Below are 19,696 nucleotides of genomic sequence, written 5' to 3' on the forward strand. Positions count from 1 at the left end.
TCTAAGCAGGCAGGTAAGCAGGCACACTTCACACGTTTCAGGTGAGGCGGCCCCGCCCTTCACTACACGTGTGTTCATGCCACACATGGACAAAATGGGTCTTAAAGGCTGGAGCTGACCCGTGGAGCATGTGGGTGTGGCCCTCGCTGTGTTTAAAAAAACGACCCCGCCCTCAAAGGGATTAAAAAAAAAAAATATATAAATGAATGAAGCTGGATCTCAGACCCACGTCCTCGTGTTAGCTAAAAGATCATCTCTTCTCTTCACTGAGCTTCTCGCCCTGTGACAGACTCCGCCTCCTCTCCGCGGTGAGCTCAGTGTAGCTGCACGTGAACGTTCTCCACCTCAGGGAGCTCCAAGGTCCAAAATAAGAACGCTCGCTGCTCCGTGTCCACTGATCCTTTTGATATGAAGGGAAAGTAAAACACACAACAGCAAGCGCAAAAACACACAAATAAGGCAAAAACAACTTCAACACTGGCAATAAACAGAAGTAGAACGCTTGGGTGGTAGACTGAGTTATTTGTGATCGATCAAAGAGAACTTTGCTTTAATAAATGATCTAAAAAAGGATGGCACACATCACAGAACTTACTGCGTTTGTCCTGTAATGTAAAGCTAATCGTCTCCATGTGCAGTCAGCTGTTAGCCACATTTTGAATTGAAGCACAGTGTCAGACTTCCAGAGTGGAGATTAGTCAAGTTTACACTTCTGTGAATCAGGTCATGTGCTCAGTTTGAGCTTCTTCACCTGCACAGGTAAAGCCTCCATCATCAACTCTCAGTCAGGTCTCAGTCTGCAGCGCTCTGGCGCCCTCTGCTGGATGGACAAACATCTCCCTGCTTTCTTTCATCCTTAACACTTTTCTTTCTCTGACATATGAAACTAAACGTAACCTCCTATGTCCTCATATGTGGATCTCATTTTCCTCAGAAACAAAAATCAGGTAATTCTGTTTCTACATTAATCAGGTCCCAATCAGCCAAATATAAAAAATAATCAAAAGGGTTAAAAAAAAAAAAAAAAAGTCCCGTGTGAGTCTGTGATGTGAAAGGTCAGTGAGCGAGGGGTCAGAGTGTCTTCCTGTTTCCTCGGAGCTCTGAACCTTCAGCCGTTTCGAGTCGGATTCATTTCCTGCTAACATGAAGGCAGCGACCAATCAGCAGGAGCCCGTGAAATATTTACACATTTATGATTTTATTCCATTTAAATAAAAAAGGACACAGTTTACATTTTCATATGTGCAGCTTCAGCGAGCTCACAATCTGGTTTGTACATGAACAGACTGCAGAGCAGACGGAGGTTCTTAAAACGGATCAAAAGTCCGAGGTTTGAATAAAACTACGATTGAACCACATTCAGAATTCAAACCTCATTCTTTTGATGAACAGACACAAACGAGAACATTTCCCGAGGTTTCCTCTCTAAATGCATGATGTCATAATGTCAGCTGGTCAATAATCACCTCAGAGGTTCAGTAACAGCTTTCAGTGCGTTTGATTCAGATTATAGAAACCAGGAAGTGAAACGTGAGCCGACTGTGTGTGAAATCTTTGAAGAACCAACGAGCAGCTGACAAATCTCGTTCTTCTGCTCCATCAGTGTTTTAAAACCCAAACAAACCACCATAAAAAATAAGAGTTTACCTTCATATCCTCCACGTTCTTCTCTGCACACATGAAGAGGAACATCAGTATAAAAGGAAAACACCATGAAGTGAAGCAACATTAACACAGGATGAAGTTTTCCCACATTTTCACTGTAAGAAAGGCTACAGATACTACATTTCCCATAATGCTGAGCAAACGTGACCCTGATGGGTGAAACTTTGGAGCTTTAAACTTTTTAAATATAATTGAAAATTTTGTACAAACTCAGAAACAAATCACTCCGTCGGCTCAGCGAGGCGGAGCTATTCTGTACATCGGGGGGCGCTTTCGTCCACCAGGTCCTTGCCCCGCCCTCGGCGCTCATGTTAAACACGAGTGTATGTGCATTAATGGACAGTCATCCTCTGATCAAGGAGCTCAAACGCCCCCTTTCAGCAGTTTTTTTTTCTCCTCATGCCTCTGGGTGATGTCACAAAGAAGGCGTCCCTAATATGGTCATCTCAGGCACAGCAGCCACACCCACAAATCAAGAGAAAGGTTAAAGGGGAGGAGCCAAAGCAGCTTGTTTCACACAGAGGATAGACTGGCCCGGTATCAGATAAAGGAGGATTATTATGAACTGTGGATCATGCAAAGCTCCTTAGAGTCCACGAAGTAAAAAAAATGCACAGGAAGTGAGCAGAACAGGCCTTTAAAGATTTTTCACAATAAAACAGATTGTATGAAGTTTTCTATGCATTAATTCTGTACAATAATAAAGAAAAAAATCTGCATATATATATATCCATAAATATTTTAGATCAGGAGATAATCCCGAGTTCAGACTACAAGCACAGAGTCACGCCGGACCGTCTGACAAATACAAAATATTTTTGTTTTTTGACTTTTTGTTGTGAAAAAACAAAAAAAAGTAAAAAAGTAAAAAGGTGACAAAATATCTACACTGATATTTACATCTATTAAATAACTGCACCAAAACAAGCATAAAAAACTAAACATTGATGAAGACGACGGCTGACGCGTGAAGCAGGAACGATTTCACCGCTGTACCACAGAAAACCCAGAAAAGTACCAAACGAGCTGCTTTTGTTTCATTCTCGGTGGAATTTCAATAGTTTGGTTTTTGCTGGTGATATTTTAGTTCACAGCTGCCACACCGCGCGCCGTACAGACGCCGTCACATCTGTGGTTCCTGCTTCATGCAGCAGCTGTCGGGTTGACAGCTGAGACGCGCTGCAGCTCCTCTGAGCTTCTGGATCTCATAATTACGACTCATTAAAACGTGAAAAACACGTCGGCGCCAGTTAACGTCTCGGCGCCGTGCTCGGAGCCTCCGTACCGAGAGGATGAACGTTGCACTTGATCCTGTGAAAAAGCAGAATTTATTCTTTAAAGTTTATTTCTCTGACGTTTACTCGGATCTTTCAGAGCATTAGAACAGACTTCCTGTTTGTACGTGAAAGAAAAAGCTCAGCTCTTCCTCTGTCTGAATTATGAGGTACAGAAGGCGGAGCTTAGTGTGTGCACAGAGCGCTGCGTGTCTGTCGATGTTTCCAGTGTCACTCGGTGACAGATGCGTGGCTGTCAGGCGCTTCGTGGAGCAGCTTCCTCTCCACGCTGCGTTCTCGCTGGACGCGCTCGCTGTTAAACATTAAAACGCAGCACGCCGCTCTGCTGTCTGCATCTCGCTCTCATTTTACAAACATGTTGGCGTTTGTGGGACGTCCTCGCGTTCAATTTGTTTTCTGGAATTTTCACCTTTTGGGAAACGACAGGAAGCTCAACTCGTGAGCGGAGAGGAGCTTCCTGTTTGCTGGAGGAGGAACCGTTACCTGGTGCAGGGACGGTGAGGTTATACTTCAAGTCTTTCTCCAACCTTTAACCTCCGACCTTCAAACTCCTTCTGATTGGCTGATTAAGTATTCATCTGTCCGTCGGCGGGCGGGTAAAGGCTGCCTATGAGACGAAGAGGAAGAGGAGGGGTGGTGCTGGTGGCGTCCTCGGAGCGAGGTGTGGTTGCTGTGGTGATGGTTGGAGCTGCTGTGGGAGGATGGGGGAGGCGGGGTGGGTCTCGGAGGGAGGGGGGACAGCGGACGACTTGATGGGGACGATCCGAGTGTCCATGACCTCGCAGTCGACCTGCATCATCATCTCGTAGCCCTGAGACGAGTTATAGAGGCTCTCTGAGGAAGAGGAGGGAGACGGAGGAAGAGCGGCTTGTTAATATAATAATAATAATAGTAATAACAATCATCACCATCATCATCATCATCAGGACAAGCTCCATCCATAATGAGAAGAACAGCAGCTGAGCCACTGTGACCGAGTGAGCTGTGCACAGCGGCGCTCGCCGAGCGATTCACAGCCTCACCGCAGCCTGTCGCGCTACAACGTGCACACTCACCGTTTACAGACATGGCCGGCATCACCAGGGACATCTTGGGCCGGCTGGTTTTGTTGTGGCTGATGGCCGGAAGCAGGAGGTGGTCCTGCAGGAAGAAACGCCGTTTAACACCCGCAGCTGAGAACCTGCTGCTACTGTGTGTGTGTGTGTGTGTGTGTGTGTGTGTGTGTGTGTGTGTGTGTGTGTGTGCGTGCGTGCGCCATACCCGTCTGAACGAGACCACGTAGAACGTGTCCTCTCTGCGGTCGATGGCGTCCAGGAAGTCGCTGTAGGTGACCTCAGGACCAGGAAGCACCTGCAGCTGACTGCAGCACAGCAAGAGAATCATCAGGCTGAGGCTGGACAGTATTCAACATTAATGTAATAATACAGCAACATGTCACTTCCTGTCTGACTTGCTGAGGCTGACTGCTGCACACTCAGCAGGTCTGCGCTCGGCGATGAAGAGCGTGTCGTACCTTTCTATGGAGCGGTGAGTCTGGATCGGCAGATATCTGGAGAAGTTGGTTTTCCTCTGCTGAGCTTTCTGCTGCAGACGAGACGAGAGCAAAGTTACACAAACCACAGATCCCAGTCGAGGTGAACAAACTGAACTACTGTTCTCCATTAAAGGACTAAAGCTCTGGGAGATGAAGACGACGACTTACCTGGGCGATCTTGGCCTTCTTGGCGATCTTCGGTTTTCCGGACTTCTTGCGATCGATCTGGTGTCGATGGACCCATCCTCTCAGCTCGTCTGCCAGCCTGCAAAATTCAGAACAAGCAAGGAAACAGAAGCAGGAAGATTTAAATACAGCTGCAGCTCCTCGCCGTGTGCTCCTCACGTCAGTGTGATCCACAGCGTGAGCGTGGAGATCCTAACAGAGTCAGACTCACCTGAGAGACTCGGAGCGGTTGAACTGCCGGCAGTCCGAGGAGGTGAAGTATCGGTCGATGTCCTGCAGAACCAGGTCCTTCACGTCACTGAACACGTCGCTCAGGTTTCTGCGCACGCACGCATGCACGCACACACGCACACACAGTGACTCATTTGTTTAAAGTGTGGAGAAACAGTCCGATGCACGTGTCAGCAGGCGAGCTTCTGTTAAACGTGTCTGTCAGCTGATAACTGTGACAGCGTGGACACTTTCACACCACCCACTGGTGTATCAGTGTGTGTGTGTGTGTTGGTGCTGCTGTGGCGGGCGGCTGGGTGTTTGACCCCTGACCTCTCTGTGTGATAAAGCTCCGCCTCTGCTGAAGCGCTCTGTATGAGGTGTGATGGCAGCCTTCAGCGTGCTCGCTGCTTTCAGCACAAACACTCAAACTGACAGTCGCAGTGATGTCACAAAACGCCGACATCAGCTTCCTCTCACCTGAACTGATACGACTCTGCGGCGTATTTCTCCTCCGCTCTCTTCCATCGTTCGTCTCCTACGTCCTCCTCCGTCTCAGTCTTGTCCTCCACCTTGTTGGTAGACGGCGCCGCCTCCTGCTGACGCTGTTCGATCTCCAGCAGCCGCCGTCCTGTAAACGACACCATGTCTTCCTGCAGACCCGTCGCCAGCTTCCTGTCTGTGATGCTGTGATGCAGAACAGAACGTGCTGAACGAAAGCAGCGCCGACATCTGCGGCGACAAATATTTTCACGACGCGTCGCGAACGATACCTGACGGGTCCGAAGCTGAAGGTCATGAAGAGGAGGACGACCATGACGCACACGGCTCTCTTGTTACTCGCTGAGTCGGCGCCCTGAAACGACATGAACACGATTAGAAAATGACGCTGAACGCCGACGCAGCAGGTTCATCTGTTTTTGTTTGTCTGCAGCGCCGTCTGACTCCTCCCCTTTTGTCTCAGTTACTTCCTGTTGTTGTTTTTTTTTTTAGCTCCCTCAGCAGATCATTCAGTGTCGTTACGCAGAGATGTTCAGTTTAATGATGTTTATCTCCATGGTAACCCACGGTAACCCATGCCACACCGCGTCTACATCTGGCTGCATGGCTCTCTGCCTCCATGTTTGTTCTGCAACCATCGTTTCACTGTGATGATGATGATCATCAGCACGTCTTACAGAACGCTCTTCACTCAGCAGCAGGTTAAGCGGCATTACGCTGAACGCCACACTTGGCGCTCTGATGCTGCTGTCACTCATCATCCTTATCACGAGGCTGATGGCGGCTGACAGGAAAGGCGTGAAGCTGAAGAGCTGAGAGAGAAAACAGGAACAACCAGAACGTCCAGCTCGCAGGACTCCACCAACCGGTCAGCCCGCTGCTCTCCTGCTGCTCCCGACGTTTACAGTTTAACAACAGCCAGAAATGTTCATGTTCAAATGTTCATGCAGCTGCATCTCTTTATAAAACCTTTCACTCATGTGTTGTGATGCTTCTGGGAGTCTCACCTCCTTCCCTGCCAGTCTCTCCCTCAGTGCCTGGTTCTCCTTGCGGAGCCGTTCGTTCTCCTGCTGGGCCTCCCTCAGCTGAGCCTCCAGGTTCTGCAGGTACTCCTTCTTCTTCTTCCTCGACTGGCAGGCTGACTCACGGTTCTTTATCATCCTCTGCTGCCGCTTCAGCACTTTCATCTGAGGAGGAGGAGGAGGAGGTCAGTGTGGAGGAGGAGGAGGAGGAGGTCAGTGTGGAGGAGGAGGAGGAGGAGGAGGAGGAGGAGGAGGAGGAGGTCAGTGTGGAGGAGGAGGAGGAGGAGGAGGAGGAGGAGGAGGAGGAGGAGGAGGAGGAGGAGGTCAGTGTGGAGGAGGTCAGTGTGGAGGAGGAGGAGGTCAGTGTGGAGGAGGAGGTCAGTGTGGAGGAGGAAGAGGAGGAGGTCAGTGTGGAGGAGGAAGAGGAGGAGGTCAGTGAGGAGGAGGAGGAGGTCAGTGTGGAGGAGGAAGAGGAGGAGGTCAGTGTGGAGGAGGAAGAGGTCAGTGTGGAGGAGGAGGAGGTCAGTGTGGAGGAGGAAGAGGCGGAGGTCAGTGTGGAGGAGGAAGAGGCGGAGGTCAGTGTGGAGGAGGAAGAGGCGGAGGTCAGTGTGGAGGAGGAGGAGGAGGAGGAGGTCAGTGTGGAGGAGGAAGAGGAGGAGGTCAGTGTGGATGTTAAAATGAGAGGACAGGAAAAAGAGGAGGAGACGCGTGAAAGTTCAGGCTGCGCGTGTGATGTAATCCGTTCACAGACTCAGACTGAGGAATTCTGGGTACTGACTGTAACGTCAGCGCCGTACTCACATCGATGTCGTTCGAGCTGTTGCCGGGCAAAGTTGTAGTCGCCGGGACGATGGGTTTGCTGGCGGGCGGGGCCGTGGGGCTGGAGCAGTGCTGGGGGATGCTGGGAGAGACGGGCTCCATTTTGACGATGGCCGGCGTGGAGCCGAGGCAGACGGACGGAGAGATGACGACTGGAGGAGGAAGAGGAGAAGATGAAGACGAATCTGCTCAGAGCATCATCAACACACGAGAACTGAACACACGACGGTTTATCGATCATGTTTAGGAAGGTTACGGTTTGGACTCTCCAGCATCCCTCCGTCATCACTCACTCCCCGACTACGTTATTAAATCAGCTGCACGAAGTGAAACGCCACGAAGAGCAAAGGCAGAAATAAATTAATAATATATTAATTTATAATAATGATAATAATAATAATAAATTTAATTGAGATTTAAAATATAAAAATAGTTATTTATAAAAGAAACTGATGGGAAAGGAAATAAACAGAAGGATTAACAAAGGAAGAAACAGGATGTTGTTACCAGGTCTGGTCTGATCCATGGAGGGGAGGCCCTGCAGTATGAGCGCCTTGGCCGGCGTGGCAGTCTGGGTGACGGGGAGGGTGGCGACGCACACGGGTCGGGGCTGGATGGGGGGTTTGGTGCTCAGGATGGTGTTGGCCTTTAATGTGGCCGAGCTCGGCAAGACTGAAGGAGACAGAGAGGCGGCGTCAGAGGTTAAAGCGGCGCTCTTTAAAGGATGCAGCACCAGCGCTCACAGGTCAGACTGGAACGGCGCGGCTCTTTGGTTAAGCGACAGCGTGAGTGAAACCCGACGCTGAGGCTCAGCATGGAAACAGGACGGAGCACTCCATCAGGAGCACGCACGCTGCGGTTAATCCAAAGTACACAAACAGGTTTGTTAGCATCCATCATTTGCATGCTCGCACAGAAAAACCAGTCTGGAGGCGCTGCAGCGCTGCAGAGCTGCAGGCGTGTCGTCAACAACAAGAGCAAGAAATGCTCCAAACTTTTAATGACTTTTAATGTTTTTAAAAGAGTATTTATACACATATACAGAGGTAAGCTAACGTGTCGCTAGCATGTGCTTTCATTTCCAGGATTTACAATCCAAACCCTCTGATGTTCATTAAAGAGACGTTAAAGTGAGCGGCGAGCCTCAGAGTGAGTCGCTGTGGTGATCCTGATGATGATGATGCCTTTTCTTTGCCTTCTAACCAGGATCAGGTTGCAGCAGATGAGACATTCATGTCTGTTGGGACTGATCTATTATGTTCAGGCTCTACCTCCACAGGTCGCCCGGTAAACCGAGAGCTTTCGCTTCAGGCACAGCCCACACATGAAAGCTCGACCGACCCGCCGACGCTCCGTTTTCCCAACAGTTCAGATAACAGCTGCTTTCAGCTGCTGCCTTATTCACACAGGCTCTCTGTTCATGTTTACACCTGGCACATTTCTACACCTGGAAACACCAGAGAGCCGCCAGGGCAGAACTCAGACACCTGAACTCTTTCACCTCTCACACAAAGGGCCGGCGCTGTGCTCGCTGACCCGTCCACAGCTGCTTCACACTGAAGTGCAGCTCAGAGCCAAGGTTACCCAGGACGGGAACATCCTGTTTTTAGACCGACGTGTGCAGCGGCCATGAACAAACAACACAAAGCAGAATAAAATCTGCACACAGACATTCGCTCATTTTTGCAGCTCATATGACGTCGCCTGCCTAAAAATAACTTTTATGTTTGAGCTGCAGTTATGCAAAACAAAAACTTACATCACCCTGAGAGACCCGAACTCCCCTATCAGTGTGTGTGTGTGTGTGTGTGAGCGCACTCACACACACACACACACACACACACACACACACACCTAACGGCCTCCCTGCAGTGACGCTTTCATGTCTGCTGGTTATTTGTCATTACTGAACATCAGGGTTGTCATCAGCTTGTCATCAGTCTGCAGGTTAATGAACCCTGAACGCGTCGCTGTTACATCACTCCATCGCCATCAGCTGATCACAGCAGGCTCAGGATCAATACTTGGAGCTCATTAAACTGAGAACCATGAATCAGACTTTGAGTTTCAGATTGTCCATCGTTGTGTCAAAAGTCACGCGAGCGCCCCGGCTAAAGTCTGACTTCAGCATCACAGCTGTTTAGCTAGCTAACCAGGCGCCGGTGCACCTCAGAGATGTTCTTATTGTTTTGGTCTGATTCTTGGACAAAGGTTTCATTTGATTACATGAAGCTGGAGAAGCAGGCCTGATGTTTCCTGACGTGGAGAATGACTCCCAGCCTCTGCCTGCAGTGAGGGATGCTGCTCATTAAGCTAACACTGCTACCACATCAGTCCTCCGCACCAACACCTGGAAAACTTGCACTCGTGCACCAATCACCAAAGCAACCAAACCACACCCAGCTCTCCCATTGGCTGCTTCCACTGGATGAGCGGGCGAGCGGTCGTACCTGCAGCCTGCGTCTGTAACCCGCCGATGACCGCCGGGATCGGTGTCGTCAGCGGCGTCTGGAGCTGCGTCTGTGTCACTGCAGCAATCTGGGTCTGTGTTGGGGGTGCTGTTGTTGCTATGGTAACCTCCATGGACCCCAGGGGAGGGGACAGCACGTCTCCGTACATGTAGGGAGGAGTCGGAGGATTTTCGCCTTTAATGGTGATCTGAGGAGGAGAGAGAAACGGGGACATTCTTTTAACCGCCATAACAAACCCGTCTGTGTTCATTAGCCTTGTTTAACATACCCGCTGATTACCCCGTGAACTGAAACACACCTGTGGGTCAGGTGGAGAGGCCGAGCACTCGGACTCGAGCGAGGACGGAGGCGAGGGAGGCTCTGCTTTCACCTGAAACACTGCACACGACAAACAGTGAAACCACAGGAAACGCACAAACGATCCAAAACCCGATGAGAAGAAACCTGACAGGGACTTACACATCTCCACCGGCAGCGGCTGCGTTATTGTCATTTCATTTTTAATCGCCGGAGCGTCAGCTTCAAAGAAAACACACACAGGAACAGCTCATTTAAATCAAACTCACACTAAACTGTGGTGGTTTAAGGTCGCCACGGTCCGCTGACCGGCATGTACCTGTGAGAAGGTTGTCGTCAAGGTGTCGCCAGGGCGACGTAGGGTTGTCAGGATCGAGGGTGAGCACGAGGTCATTGTCAAACTGGCAGAGAGAGAGAGAGAGAGAGGGAGAGAGAGAGAGCAAAAAAAGAAAACAATCAGACCGGGCAACTGTGTGTGTGTGTGTGTGTGTGTGTGTGTGTGTGTGTGTGTGTGTGTGCACGCGCCTGTTTAGATATGTTAGTGGGGACCAAAAATTTAATGTTACTATACTTGTGGGGACCAACAGTCCAAAAGTGCCCGTCTTCACGAGTTTGCATGTTTGAGACTTAAAGTGTGGTGTTAGTGTCAGGGTCACAGTTGGGTTAGGCGTTCATATTTAATGGTTAGGGTAAGCAGATAGGGAAAGCATTATGTCAATTAGATGTCCTCACTAAGATATCAAAACGAGAGTGTGTGTGTGTGTGTGTGTCTCATTATCACGCAGCTGTCACCAAAGCAGCAGCTGTTTAAAGTGGGGGGAGCTGTAATCTGCGGCTAAAACAACTCAGACAAAAAGTAGAGTTTCTGTGAGGACGTGAATCTGTTGAAGCATGAAGCATCAGGAGCTGTGATGTGGAAACTGCTGGATTCAGGTCAAAGGTCACACGAAGCAGGTGATAAACATGAAACAAACATTTCTCCTCATTGAGGGCCAAAGCAGCGTGCCAAATATTTCCATCGTTATTTTAAGGTGGGACGTTTGCAGAAACTGTTTGCGCTTCAGTAAACTTGTCGGTCACGTCCTGCAGATCACAGATAACAAAACACCAGGAAACATCCTGCTGAACCTGCAGCTTCAACCAGGAAGCAGCTCCGCAACACACGCCACGTCAGCGCTGATCGTTAAAGTCATAACAATTATTAATCACCATCTGCAGCACTTTAAGCTCACAGCTAAACTAGCAAACACTGCATTCACAGCAGCCTGCTAACCAAAACAGTCAGGTGTCAGTTTGTTTCAGAAACTTTTAATCTGAAGAACCAAAATCCAGAAAAACAAACTTTTACTTTGAAAGTTTTGATTTTTTTCTATTTACAAACAAAGCAAACAAAGATTCTGGTGTTAAAAAAAGCTTCTTCTGCTTTTCTTTGTCTTCCTGACTGCAGCTACGATGGGTGATGTAGATATTAAACATGTCTAGAAGTCGTCTCAACTGTTTCCCACTCTTGATGCATCTGAAGCCACAGAGGGGAAATATTCCTTATATGGAGGTCTCGGCCACAGAAACCACGCCCCCTGCTGTTCAAACCTGTTTGTGGGGCAAACTCAAACTGTTGATTTCAGACAGATTATGAACTGAGCAGCTGCAATGAGGTCCAGTGGGGGCGATTGTGGCCCAAGAGTTGGGAGTTCACACTTGTAATCGGAAGATTGCCGGTTCGAGCCCCGGCTTGGACAGTCTCTGTCGTTGTGTCCTTGGGCAAGACACTTCACCCGTTGCCTACTGGTAGTGGTCAGAGGGCCCGGTGGCGGCAGTGTCCGGCAGCCTCGCCTCTGTCAGTGTGCCCCAGGGTGGCTGTGGCTACAATGTAGCTTGCCATCACCAGTGTGTGAATGTGTGTGTGAATGGTTGTGTAAAGCGCTTTGGGGTCCTTAGGGACTAGAAAAGCACTATACAAATACAGGCCATTTACCATATAAGAAGGCTTATTTTAAACTGTCACTCATGCAAAGCTGCTGTAGAAGAGCAGAATCAATTTATCTGTTAAAACTCAAATGATCCCTGCTTCAGAAATTATTTGTCCGTTTATTCTTGTACATGTTGATCTGCTGCTATCCAGGCTGATGTGTTTGTTTTCCTCTGGAAACGGGTCATGTGATAGTGGAGTGACAAATCAGGGAAGGAGTGCAGTGACTCAAGAGACCCAATCAGGCAGCGATCGCTGGGCTCAGCGTCGCCATTTTCATAAATATCAGACAGTCAAATAATGAGCTCACAGCTCTGTGAGGCTACGCAAATGTGCCCAACGAGTCACAGCAGCCCAGGTCCCAGAGGCAGAGCCCACAGCAGCCCTGCAGGCTCACAGCTGTCTTCACTGCTCAGTATCAGGCAGGTGGTTTTAATGTTGCAGCTGAACACTTTGGTTTTACATCATTTGACAGTGCTGATGATCTGGGATTAACTGCAAGTGTAGCAGCAGAGCTACACACTGGATTTCATCACCGTGTGAAAGTGCTGGTCGCAGGGTGTCGGGTTCAATGTGAGGCGTGCACAGACAGCAGAGCGTGAGCTTTGTTTGGTGAACGTACCGTTGCGTCGTATTTCAAGCCTCGGCCGAAGTCCCCGTCCTCGCCCTCCTCCATGCTCTCACACTGGAACAGGCAGGCATCTGCAGGAGACACGAGTCCACACACATGAGAGAAAACAAAACCAGCTTCAACCACGCACACACCGCGATGGTGTCAACTCTGCTTCTCCCATCATGCTTTGCATCTCCTCACACCTCTGGACTTTGAAGCCACATGCTGTCAGAGCAGCACTCTGACTGTATGTGATCTTTACTTTTTATGAATCCTCCAGATCTTTGCACAGGATTTGTGACAGAAGGACAGCAGCAGGTTTAAAGATGGAGGTGAGACCTGCTGTGATGGTTTGGAGACGGGAGGCCGAGCTGAAGTGTGAGCAGATGGACAGGACTAGAAATGAGTCCATCGGCTCAGCCGGAGATGGCGTAAAGTATTCGAGTATCTCATGTAAGATGATCAGAACTCCAGCTCAGAGACACTGCGATCACAGTTTTTAAAATGATTTACTGACTAATATAGGATATTTTTTAAATTTTGTGATGAAAAAAATAAAATGCTCTGATAGCTGTTATCAACGAGGAAGCTGCAGAGTGCCGCCTTATGGACAAACTATACACCATTAACACTCACGGCATGGCTGAATGGTGTTTCTCATGTCTCATCTTATTGTTTTGTCATGTTTCAGCCGTTATAGATGCTGATACCATTTTATTTTCTAGAAGCTGATAAATACACACTGATCTGTGGATAATATGATCAGTCAGTGTCAGGGGAAACAGCCTAACAGCAGAGTTTCTCTTACCAACAAAATAAAAAACTAAACTTTTTACACACAGACGTTTATATTTGATGACTCCGCCTTCTGTGCTGCTGTGTGCATACATACAGCTTGCATGCACTTTGGTCAGAAATAGCTGTGTTTTACAGGTTACTGTCCTTTATAATAAGCGTCTCTTCTTCTTCAGGTGTATTCACTCTTCCTGCTGCTGCTCTGACCCACTTCTCTCAGGGGGATCATTAAAGTTTCATCTAATCTCACCTGAGATTAGATGAAACTGCATTTACTGCAGGAGGCCAGCGGCAGGGCGCTATAAATTCTTTGGTCTAACAGCTACAATAAAACGGGTTGTAAACCTGTAAACCTACTTCACTGTTTAACAGGCAGGTATATCCTGGAAACGTGTGTTTTTTATTTAAAGAATGGAAACATGACAGAGAGAGCTACATCTACAGCACCTATTCTGACTGGTTATCAATGACATGTTGTTATTCTAACAGAGGGAACTCAGGACAGCACATCCTCCACCTGCATCCACCTTCCTACACCAGCTTTCTCAGGGTTATTGTGAAGCTGGAGACAAGAGGAGGCCGATGAGGTTATTTTAACCAGTTTCCTGCAGATATCGCGATAACAGCGTGCGTTGATCACGACAGTCGTGACAGCCCTCTTCCTCCCCCTGACCGCGGCTCGAGCTTTGACCTGAAACATGTCAACAGTGCGCGGTTTAATGCGGGGTTTTTTTTTAGCAGAAAAATGGGGGAACAACGCGCAGAGGGCGAAGTGTGCGGTTAAATTAAAGCGAGCTCACGTTTCCAGCCAACGTGTTGAACACACACCGGCGCGTCCGGGTGAGCAGGCTGAAGGAGGAAGCGCGTGCACAGTACAGCCTTGCAGTCGCGTGCGCTCTAATACAACCCAAAAATCATCATATACGAATATATTTGACCAGTTTTGTCGTGAACACAGACGTTACGGTGGGAACAATGAGCGCTGAAGACGCTCCGACGACTCCGTTAGCGTCGCCTCGCCTTCTCGATGCATCCACACCCCCGCTATCAACCCCGGCTCCCTCTAAATGCCTCAGCCTCCTCTGAATGCCTCAGCCTCACCCTGAATGCTTCAAAATGCTGCCTCACCCCAGTCTTCGCTCGTCAGCAGGTTATCCGCGAAGAAGCGGCTGTCCAAATCCGACAACAGATCCGTACTCATCGCCCCGCAGGCGGTGTGTTTGAAGAGCAGAAGGCTCGATAGCAGCTAGCTAAACAAACAGACAGATTACCACCTCCAGCGTCCGCATCAAGATAGCTGGGCGGTGTGATGTAAAGATATCATTTATAATTCAAACTAATCAAATATATATTTGCTCTAAATTTCCTTATTTATGTCAACTTTCTGTCTCCGCTTGAACTGTAGGTCCTTCCCTTTTACTTCGCATATGACAGCACAAGGAAACGCTTTTTTTGGGCAGAGCTACCGCCCAGCCTGCTAGAGAAGCCAATCACAGCACAGGGATGTGTGATTGACTAAATATTGACCCAATAGGAAGATTCAGAGACTACTATTGGGTTGCCAGAGAGCCTATCGTTGAGAAGAACAAGTGAGGAAGGTCTTTAAAGGTGATTCGGTCCAATTGAATGGTCGTATTTTGATTGACATGTGTAGGAAGCCAGTGAACGCTAGGAATGTCAGGGTTTGACAGGCACGGGGAGCCAATCACGGGTTAGAAGTAGAAAAACAGTTTTGGTGAACTCACGTGGATCCAGGCAGAGAGATGTGGTTTCTGCGTTATGTCCAGTTTGTGGACGAATTTAAGGAGAAGCCGGTGTGCACACATAAACAAACCAACCCGCGTGGTAGTAAACGATGCTACCGCGGGGCTAGGATGGGACTGTCATTTTTATTTTTGGGGATGAAGCGTGGGAGTCGTTACATAACAGTGCAGCGTGAGTGGGGGCAAAGCGAAAGCAGCAGCCTGCAGCCCCTCACGAGGGTTCTGTTTTTATTAATCACGGGGAGCACACCTGAGGATGGCGCAGGTGCTGAGTGCTGCAGGGGGAAGTTTTAATGAGGGAACTCAGAGAGCTGCAGCTGCTTTCAGGTACTGCTGTGGTTTTTATGTGGAAGGTGGAGCACAGCGCCTTCTAGTGACGCACTCGGAGCGGCACAGCGTCATTTTGACCACACAGTGTGAGGGCCATGAAGAGCCGAACATTCGTAAAGGCGTCCTTATAAAAGTTTACAGCTGTAAAATAAAATGGTGTGTGAGCAGATATGTCAGGTGATCACAGGTGTGCTGTGATCTGCTGCAGACAAACTGAGGAATTTCAAAATCATGTTTTTGCAGTCTGTTCCTGGATTTTCCTGTAAGGGACTGTTTCAAGGTGAAAACGGGGCTAAACACAGAGACTTTCACAGGACCAAGGTCGGTGTGACAGTACAGACCAAACACATGCACCTGGTTTTGTTGTCACACTAAACCACATGTGTCGAACTCCAGGCCTCGAGGGCCGGTGTCCTGCAGGTTTTAGATGTGTCCTTGATCCAACACAGCTGATTTAAATGGCTAAATGACCTCCTCAACATGTCTTGAAGTTCTGCAGAGGCCTGGTAATGAGCTAATCATTTTATTCAGGTGTGTTGACCCAGGGTGAGATCTAAAACCTGCAGGACACCGGCCCTCAAGGCCTGGAGTCCGACACCCCTGCACTAAACTAACCCAGCGGTCTAACCTGTGCTGTGCACTGAAGGTCTGTGGTGAGTGAGCTCATGTGGTTTTCAGACAGCAAATGCACGGGCACGCTCTATTTCACAGCTGCAGAGGAGAAGACTGACATCAGGTTCAGCCTGACTGTCACAGCTGTGGAATATCAGTGACATAAGTAGCACACCTGAAATAAAGTCTTAATCTTCTTTTGAAGCTTTTCTTCAGCTTTGCTCATCAAAATAATAAATAAAAGTTTGTTCTCTGTATGTTCTGAGGCTAAATGACAGAAAATGAATAATGAATAACCCATGAAGTTTATTGTTTTCGTAAGCTTTTGGTGAACCTATGATAGGTGCTAATACCTTCCAGTCCAGTGTGTCCTCTGAAATACTTCTTAAAACCTTAAGTTGAGTCAGTAACACCTGGACAGCTGTGACTAATGAAACCTTTAAACGTGCAAATGACTGACAGTCACATCACAGTAATTCTGTTGATGAATGAAATCTGGTGCAGCAGAAATGTTGTATCCATTATTATATTCAAAGAATCTTATTTAAGAGTCTGAAAACATGGTGGTAGATGCTTCCATAGTGGAACAAGGTTTCAAAACTCTATTTGGACTACACTGATTCTACACATGCAGTTTATACGAGTATGTCCTGTTGATCACTGAGATTAAAGTTGGTAAAGGTTATGATTCATAATAAGTACCTGGATGCAGAGTCACATGACTTGGTTTTCTGTTTCACTTTGTTGAGTAGAAATCTTTGCTTTTCTTTAGTTAACTGCTGGAAAACCAGACTCAGTCAAAGAATCAGGATAGTGTCCAACCCCGAGATCTGTGTGACACCAACAGAAACAATCATACATATGTGAGTCCACCTTTAGTGTCACACCAACACTGCACACTGCGTTTTCTTGTGGTTTAGATGCAATGTATAAAAAGAGCTCACACCAGAGACCTACATATATGACCACAGAGTTCCTGCTGTCGGCCTGATCATTTCCGTCCATCCTGACATGAGGGCGAACATCATCTGCAGTCTTTTTGTCTTCATTCTTGGCTCTAATATCACTAAAGGTAAGAACTTTGCACATTTACTGAAGCCAAACAGTTTAATCTGCTCCATGTTTCACTGTTTTCATGACGTTCTGTGTTAAACTGTGAGCTCTTGGTTTGTACTGGTAGGGTCTATGTTCTCTCACTGCATCGGACATGTAAAAGATCAAAGTCTTATTCAGAATTCTGTTTGCAGGTTTCATCCATGAAACCGTTCAGGAGAATCAGCAGGTCATTCTGAGCTGCCGTCGCTCTGTAAGGGGCAAAGTGACGTGGAGCAGAGAGAGTGCTGGAAGGCGGGTCGATGTACTTACAGCTTATGGTTCCTGGAACACAAAACACGATGATCGATTTAGACATTACAGTGTGTTTGCAGACAAGTCACTGTACATTCAGAGAGCTGCTGTCTCAGACTCGGGGAGATACTTCTGTAATAATGAAGCAGCTGTGGAGCTGACCGTGATCCCATCAGGTAACATCAAACTCTTTTATTGAGGACGTGTAGTTATAAAATGAGAAGGGGGAAAGAGTCCTTGTTGTGGTTTGTATATTCCAGCTGTGCATTATGCCTCCTTTATCTCTGATAGGATAGACCTATGCATCTTTGGATGTAGCTCCTCCTCATTCATTTTAGGAAATAAGACATCCTTCAACATGAGGCAAAAAAGGGAAATACACGAGATGGCAGAGAAAAGCAGCGAGCAAAATAAAACAGGAAGTGGAAACAAAGAAACTAACACATGCAAAGAATGGCTGGGGGCGAGTGGGGGAAGGTGTACTTTACTATTCAGTTGTGATACCAGATGTTTTTGTTGCACATCACACAATTCAAGTTGTGACATCACTGCTGTTATTTCCGTGTTCCATGGTCATTCAAAAACACTTTGATACTTTAAACTGCTGTTTCTGCCTCCTGACAAACTGTGTAGCTGGAAGGAAAAAGGCACCTCCACCACCTCCACCTCCACCACCTCCACCACCCCCACCTCCACCTCCACCATCCACACCTCCACCATCCACCCCACCCCCACCTCCACCATCCACACCTCCACCACCCCCAACTCCAACACCCCCAACTCCACCCCCACCTCCACGTCCACCACCCCCATCTCCACCTCCACCTCCAGCTCCACCACTCCTACCAACCGAATGGACAGCAACACTGGTAACACTGGTAACAACAACAGCAGAATTGCCACCACCAGCAGAGGAAAACGCAGGTATGCACCGACAGCTGACTCCAGCAGACAAATCCTGGTGTGGTGGGTGAGGCTCTGATTCCAGATGTTTCTTTGTCTTCCAGCTGCTGATCACCTGTGGCACATGACTGTCCGTACACTGATTGGACTGCTCTGCTTAACCATCATGATCAGCATCACTGCTGTTACCTGGAGGAAAGGTGGATCAGCTCAAAGAGTCTCTGTGCTCTCATCATGACTGTTTTCAGACTCATTGAAGTTTAACATGATTCAGCTTTAGTGCAGATGTTTGTTTGTTTTCTAAGGTGCTTTGTCATCATCCAGCATCGTTATATTTATTTTCCGTCTCTTGCAGCTCGACGGATAGAGAAACAGAAGAGAGACACAGGAGCAGAAACCGGCCTCTGATCCTCCATCACGCAGAAACAAGAGCGGTACAGACTGAACTGGGATCAGTTCATCGTCATCCAGTCACACAGCTAACAGCCATCCTGAACCTCAGAGTGACAACAGATTGTTCAGCATGTGATCCAAACCTTCAGTGACCTTTGTCTCTCTCTCTTATGTGTTGCAGACTAAACTGAGGTTAAACTGGACAAAAAAAGGAAATTCAGTTAATTAAAACTTAAAAGTAACATATTAAAGTACATGTAAAGTATTTGCTGCCCTCTCAATGTCCTGCAGCTCAACAATTTGAGTCCATTTTTGATTTGATTTGTTTGAGTAGATGTTGTTTGAGTAAAAAAGTAAACTTACTTTACTTTAGTTCATTCTGCTGACAGGGGGCACGAAACTAGACAAACAAATTCAATAATCAAATAAATTGCTGGATAGTGTAGTGGTAAGACTACACACCTCGGGAGTTGGGGTCGCAAGTTCTTTCCCAGTAAGGGTCCTGGCTAGACCCCACCATGCTAAAAATCAGCCCTGGAGTAGTGCGGCTATGTCTGCAGCCTGTCCGCAGTTCAGGACACAAGTATTTCACTGTATGTTGTACTGTGTATGTGACAAACAAAATTTGTATTTGTAAACTAATGGTTTCATATTTGTATTGACCACAGCAGCCACAGAAACAATAAGAAAACAAGGCTACAGCCCACCTGCTGTCACAACAGGACACAGTGTCCACTCTGACCTATGGTATGCAAATAAGGAATGAATTAACAATTAAATAGAAAGACTTAAAAATACGGTATTTAATACTATTTAAAAAAATATAGAATATCACATTAATGATACGTTATTGCATTCGGCTGTCAGGTAAGTGAGGACAGGACTGAACATGGCGCGCCATCTAAAACATCACTGGCAGAACATTTAATTTGTTCTGCCAGTTTTTCCGCTGCAGCTTTTAAGGTCCCAAC

The 19,696-nt window shown here is 47.7% G+C and overlaps 2 protein-coding genes across 2 annotated transcripts; one reads left to right on the top strand and one right to left on the bottom strand.

Annotated features, from left to right (window-relative positions):
- Nucleotides 1–1,176: 1,176 nt before the first annotated feature.
- atf6b (activating transcription factor 6 beta) lies at nucleotides 1,177–14,829 on the bottom strand. Its single transcript, XM_005464319.4, is given in 18 exon segments — nucleotides 1,177–3,681; nucleotides 3,683–3,794; nucleotides 4,016–4,100; nucleotides 4,221–4,320; nucleotides 4,474–4,541; nucleotides 4,663–4,759; nucleotides 4,892–4,999; nucleotides 5,371–5,577; nucleotides 5,664–5,746; nucleotides 6,399–6,578; nucleotides 7,215–7,384; nucleotides 7,740–7,904; nucleotides 9,683–9,890; nucleotides 10,002–10,081; nucleotides 10,163–10,222; nucleotides 10,320–10,401; nucleotides 12,592–12,671; nucleotides 14,506–14,829. Coding segments are annotated over 18 exon segments (2,136 nt in total). The 5' UTR covers nucleotides 14,579–14,829; the 3' UTR covers nucleotides 1,177–3,503.
- Nucleotides 14,830–16,079: 1,250 nt separating this feature from the next.
- On the top strand, nucleotides 16,080–19,480 carry LOC112843584 (ENHANCER OF AG-4 protein 2). The gene is made up of 5 exons (XM_025902519.1): nucleotides 16,080–17,154; nucleotides 17,330–17,605; nucleotides 18,063–18,353; nucleotides 18,437–18,532; nucleotides 18,688–19,480. The coding sequence occupies exons 1-5, from the start codon at nucleotides 17,094–17,096 to the stop codon at nucleotides 18,738–18,740; spliced, it is 777 nt and encodes a 258-aa protein (XP_025758304.1). The 5' UTR covers nucleotides 16,080–17,093; the 3' UTR covers nucleotides 18,741–19,480.
- Nucleotides 19,481–19,696: the final 216 nt, after the last annotated feature.

Source organism: Oreochromis niloticus, linkage group LG22 (genome assembly GCF_001858045.2).
Source record: "Oreochromis niloticus isolate F11D_XX linkage group LG22, O_niloticus_UMD_NMBU, whole genome shotgun sequence".
In the NCBI taxonomy this organism is placed as follows: Eukaryota; Metazoa; Chordata; class Actinopteri; order Cichliformes; family Cichlidae; genus Oreochromis; species Oreochromis niloticus.